We start from the raw sequence: 6,000 nt of genomic DNA, 5'->3' as shown, positions 1-6,000 counted from the left end.
AGGGATAAGATAACACATGTAAAATACACATAACACAAAGAGTGTACAATCCAAATATAAGATGAGAGGTAACAGGTGCATACAACAAATAGACCGGTGGAGTACAAGCTTACTGTGAGATAGACAGCGATGGAACTAACAATGGTCTCAGTTTTAATTTGTTTAATTTGTTCATTGGTTGAGTGCTCAGCTCTTCGAAAGTTTCACTAGTGGTGATACTTACATACTTACCTGCGGGAGTTGGAGAGGTTTGTGAGGTTTAATTCAATAATGTTCTAAAGCGTTTTAGATCCTCTAATGGAAGGCACTAGGAAAGTTATTATTGTTTTAGCTTCTTTTAAAAGACACTGCTGAAACCAGCGTGTTTTTGTGGGTATATCATTATTTATTCTCAAACACCAAAAAGCATGCTAGGCATGCCACAGAAACAGGTAACAAAATACATGAAATAGAATGTTTAAAAAAATTAGGCATCTGCTACAAATGGGGAGGGGGAGAACTGTCCGATCCCTGCCTCCTTTGTGGCAGAAAGTGGAAGGTGGGAAGTAAATGAGGAACAAAAAATTTCAACCTCAATGGTTAAAGTTTGACAAAGTTATAAGCAACTGAAAACAGGGTCTTATAATGGGATGTGCTGGGCAATCTCAATACAGGTCATGCTACTGTAACCCACACACCTCCTGGGTGTGGTGTTCTGTCCCATCTAGTGGCACCAAGACCACTTAAAGAGAGAGATTAATGAGTTTGCTCTACAGAGTTAGCTAACAGCTAGTGGGCTTTTAGCTCATCTGGTAGAGGCTCATGCACTAGCAGAGGTCCCAGGTATGATCCGGACAACCGTGGTCTGTTGGCGTTACAAGTGGAGGCTTGTCCAGGATTTTAACTGGGCAGACTCTGATATTCAGGATGTGCTTCCTGAGATACGGGAAGTATGTAACCCACACACCTCCTGGGTGTGGTGTTCTGTCCCATCTCGTGGCACTGAGACCCCTTCGAGAGAGAGGGCGTTAAATGAGTTTGCTCTATAGCCTTTGCTAAGAGCCCCTTGGCCATGCATTAAGCTCCGGAGGTCCCCGGTTTGATCCCGTGGCTGACAACTGGGGTCTGTCGGTGTTATAGTACCAGTTCTGCTAATAATATAATTACAATGCATTATTTGTTAAGTTTTAGCCTGCGCAAGTCACCACTCTCCATGCTCCAAACAACTTACAAGCTGGCAAGACAAGATGCAATGGGAGAACCCAGCAGAAAGCCTTACTCTAGAGCACTTGCCCTCTCTGTGATGTGACTGGACTCCTTCGCCTCCTGGCAGGCCTGGTTACTCACCTGCTTGCTTCACTGTTACAGCTAAATGGCCAGGACCTCCTTCGCGCCTCCAGCGGCCTGTGGCAGGAGCACGTTCTCTCCTGGCATGCCCGGGCGGAGCCAACCCTCTGCTGCAGCCCCGCACTTTCCAGCAAGGAGGGAGGCGGGCAGGACTCCCCGTTCTACTCAGGCTCGCTGGGGTTCTCGGCGGCTCCCCAGGGGAAGGTGGCTCTGGGCCCTCCAAGCCCGTGTACTGATGCCACTGGCTGCGCCCAGTACAAAAGTTAACCCGTCCCGGGCACAGGGTCCGCAAAGACGCGGGACTACAACTCCCAGCATCCCAGCACAGCCGCGGCCACCACAGCCCGGGTGCCCCCCGACCCCTTTTGCAGAGGAGCTCGGGCTGAAGGGGCGCGGGGGATTGTGTCTTTGCGGTGGCCCTGAGCCCCCCTCCCTCGCTGGCTCCCCCCCAGGCTGGGGGGGCTGAGGGCGGCTCCCCTTGGCCTCTCCAGCCTGCAAAGGGGAGTTTCCAGGAAGTGGCCATATTGGATTCATTCAGCCGCATCGATCCGGGGAGCAGAGCGGGGCTCCGGCAAGGCAGTTTCCCGGCCAGAGACCAGCACCAGGACCGCCCGCTCCGGCCATGGCTGCCACGGACCTGGAGCGCTTCTGTGTGAGTGCGAAGCCGCGCTGGGCGCTGGGGCTCCGGGCAGGTCGCCCCCAAGCCCGGGCTGCAGGCGGGGCGGGAGCTGATGTGTCACTCGCCGCTTTGTGGCAAGGCGCACGGGAAGTTTGGGGAAGACGCGCTGGAGGCAGCTTCCCCCCTGGGGCCGCACCGGCAGCCGCTGCCCGCCTCTGGCTCCGAGGGCGGAGGAGGGGGGCGCAGCCCGGAGCAGGGCTCAGCCTCTGCTGCAGCGAGGGTCCCTGCTCTCCGGCAGCCGCGGGGCGAACAGCCCAGCCCAGCCCAGCGCGCAGGGACGGTCCCTCTCTCCTGTGCCCAGCAGCGGTTCTGCCAGCGAGCCCAGGCCCTGCGGGCTGGAGGGTTGAGCCCCAGTTGGGTGTGAAGCCCGGACCCGCGCCCTCCCCGGGCTGGGCTGGGCTCTGCTGCAGTAGGATGCTCGGGGACTCCGGCTGCAGGAGGGACAAGGGGAGAGGGGCGGTGACAGCGGGGCGCCTGGCGTTGCTAGTACGCGGGGATCGGGAACTGATCTCCCGTTGGGCTTTCGCTGGGAGTGGGGAGTGCTGAGCTGAAAGAGATGATCCGGGGCGGGGAGGTGAACCTGGGTCTGTGCAGAGCTGGGTATTTGCAGACGTGTTGCAATGTTTAACTCTACAAACCCGAAAGGTTCTTCTGTTCCATTTCGCAAGTTCTGATACAACAAAGGGACAGTCCTGCTGAATGTAAGTGGAGAGTCTCCTTCCAGTAATGAAGAGCCAGACACCAGCAGGCTAGAAAGGCAGTCAGATCATTCTGGGCCCAATCCTGCCAGCTGACCCTGAGCACTCTCAGGCTCTGGGGGTGAGTCACTCTGATACAATCTCAGGGGGCTGGAGACAGCTAAATAACCTTTGTTATTCTGCTCATGGTGTAAAGTACAGTTTGGCATGATTAAGGGTGGCAGAATCATGCCCTGTTTGAACTTGTCCTGGGGCATAATATTTGTAAATACTATATTCTGTAATTCACATTAAGCACCACACTGCTTCTTGGGCAGTTCCATTTAAATCGACCTAAGGAAGACAAAATCTGGCCTTTAACTTGGGTTGTATATTGTAGTGCTGATTCGTTCTTTCTCTGTGTTACTTTTCATTTATCCCAATAAAAAAAAAGTTAAATCTCTGTTTCTCCAGCCCCATGAGATGTTGCTGTTTTGTACAGCTATAAATCCTACTCAGTGTTTTCTGCAACAAATAATTGTTTTCTTCAGAATAAAAGAAAAAAGCTGATTGTTGAACTCCTGTGCATGCCATTTTCTTATCTAGAATATAGCAAACGTTTGTTTAGTTGGCAGATGTGTTTGGCCCTTGCAAATCCTTAATTGTGTAAACGTTGGCATCTAAACAAGAAAGAAGCAAAGGATATTTCTATAACCAATCTTGTGGGTGCTTCTGAATGATCAAATTAATTTACAGTTTGACCTGCACTTTTATAAACAATATCAGCTATGATTTAGTGTGTGTCTTAATGTTAGGTTGGAAATTTTAGAGGAACATTGCAACATTTCTACAAATACCACTGAAATGTTTTGATACGCTTGTTTTGAAATAACAGATTATAGACCTGTAGGGAACAGGTGGGATGTCACATACATAAAATCACAATATAAAGTGTGGGTGTAGGCTCAGAGCCAAATGGCAGATGTTGGTATTGAAGCTTCATTTCATAGATGCAGAAATATGCTTCCAGCAAACAAATGGTCACTCTGCAATGGATTTAAGGCTACACTATACATTTCAGAAGAAAATTTCCATCCAGCTTATTGTATAGTTTCAATGTGTGGTTTGATGCTTAAATGTTTCATAAAGATGTTTATAGTTTGTGAATATCATTGTGATGCCAAATATGCTTGCAGAGGAAGTTGAATATTCATGTGTTCATAGGTATGCATTTATATAGGGATGAGAAAAATAAATAAAGTGAGTTAAGGCGTTGTTTACAATAAGAAGAATTGTTTGGATACCAGTTGTATGTAGATGTCTTAAAACACTGCTAAAGGCTTACTCTCCATAGCTAATACTATCATAGATTATTAGGGTTGGAAGGGACCTCAAGAGATCATGTAGTCCAACCCCCTGCTCAAAGCAGGGCCAATCCCCAAATGGCTCCCTCAAGGATTGAACGCACAACCCTAGGTTTAGCAGGCCAATGCTCAAACCACTGAGCTATCCCTCGCCCCCCATATGTTACCATAAAGAGTAATTGGCACAAAGAAAAATTAGCTTTGTGCTTGAAGGTGCTTTTTTAAAGAGTACTTATATTTTATCTTTGTTCTTGAGTCAATGTACAAAGAATATTGTATAATAAATCTGAAACGTGACTTAGGTGAGGAATAGAAGGGCGGCAATACATGCTGGATAATTGCTTCCAGAAGTTGATCTGACAGAAATCTGTTGGTTTAAAGCTGTTTTTTGTCAAAGACTTAAAATTGTGTTGGAAGGGTACCCTAAATAAACAGGCTGATGATGTATCTTTCTACCTTTTGAAAATGGAAAATGTCTTCACCACATTACATAGCATAGTCCCCTAAACGCACTGTTTTGCATTTTGATGTTGCTAAATAAATGGAGCTGTAAGCAACGGTCACTTGAATTATAGACATGTCAGTTGTGCTAACGCAGATAAATTCCTTCTACTGTTTTGTATGTATAATTCTTTCTACCAAGAGTCTCCAGCTCTGCTTCATTGCTCGGCAACCTAGCATGAAATTTCTCAGCTGGAGAGTGAATTTTTAAAAGTGATACTTGGGCCACAGGGAGAGAAATTCCCTTTCAATGTAATTGAAAAACTGTAAATTGTTTAAAGTTCACATAATGCAAGTACAGCTTTGTTTTTTAAAATTAGATGTTTCAAGATTTTTTTATTTTTATTTTATTTTTTTTGGAGGGATGGGGTGGAAGTGGAGAATGGAAACAGAATCATTTACGTGGAATGGGGATGTAATTTTTTCCTGTTTGATATTTATGTAAGAATTTCTAGAACGTTAGTTTGCTCTGTGTGTGTGACATTAACACTGACCTGGTTTAAAACGAATCAATAATAATTGCAGATAGGATTAAGCTGGAACAACAGATGCAGCGCTCACTGTGAGAAAACAGGGTCCGTACCTGCACCTTGTGGGCTGAGCCTTTCAATAATAATAAATAACTGACCTTTAGGTAGAGCCAGACTTTCAAAAGAGCTCAGCTCCCATTTAGGCACCTATATGAAGTGGCTGGATTTTCAGAAGAGATCAGTGCCCAGCAGCTGCCATTGAAAATTAGTTCATTTCCTTTAGGTGCCTGAATGGTAACTGAGCTCTTTTGAAAATCTGGCCCTATCTAAAGGCCAGGGATGCTACATCAGGTGGTCTCAGTATTGCCCAAGTAGCAGGAGAGAGCATTTTATACTTGAAAGAAACAGGGAGGTCAGAACGAAAAATCTCATGTGGTTTCTAATTTATACACCTCTAACCCGATATAACGCTGTCCTCAGGAGCCAAAACATCTTACCGCGTTAGGTGAAACCACGTTACATCGAACTTGCTTTGATCTGCTGGAGCGCGCAGTCCTGCCCCCCAGAGCACTGCTTTACCGTGTTATATCCAAATTTGTGTTATATCGGGTCGCGTTATATTGGGGTTGACTTAGGGATTGTATAGTGTAATGGTGCCATCAGTTAGTTGACACTGACACCTTATTGTGTTATGACTCTTCAAATTAAGAATCTGTATTTAAAAACTCCCCAATTGCTTACTTCTCCAATATAGTTCTCCACCATGTCTTAACAGCCCCCTCCAACACAACGAAGTTCCTGTGAAGTGGTACTATTAGAAATAATCAACAAAAACAAGTGAAAAGAAAATTCACCCACAGAAAGCTGCATTTAAGACTGCCTTCATTCTAGGCTGCAGAATCACACCATCAGTGCTCAAGAGTGCTTTTGTTCTTGTAAATATAGTGCTTGTAAGAGATGTTGGCTTCACAGTCCTGGAGACT

The 6,000-nt window shown here is 46.4% G+C and overlaps 1 protein-coding gene across 2 annotated transcripts in view; it reads left to right on the top strand.

The window, feature by feature from the left end:
* Positions 1-1,456: 1,456 nt before the first annotated feature.
* The window catches only part of SEPTIN8 (septin 8), a 76,073-nt gene continuing 71,529 nt past the window's right edge, over positions 1,457-6,000 (top strand). Inside the window, exon 1 of one of the 2 annotated variants that reach the window (XM_030571656.1) lies at positions 1,457-1,978. In XM_030571656.1, the coding sequence (XP_030427516.1) occupies positions 1,949-1,978 (30 nt within the window). In that variant the 5' untranslated portion in view covers positions 1,457-1,948. The remainder of the gene's footprint in view (positions 1,979-6,000) is intronic. The other variant, XM_030571657.1, reaches the window with a different exon arrangement.

This window comes from Gopherus evgoodei, chromosome 8 (genome assembly GCF_007399415.2).
Source record: "Gopherus evgoodei ecotype Sinaloan lineage chromosome 8, rGopEvg1_v1.p, whole genome shotgun sequence".
NCBI classification, from domain to species: Eukaryota; Metazoa; Chordata; order Testudines; family Testudinidae; genus Gopherus; species Gopherus evgoodei.
This window is presented reverse-complemented; position numbering and strand designations above follow the sequence as displayed.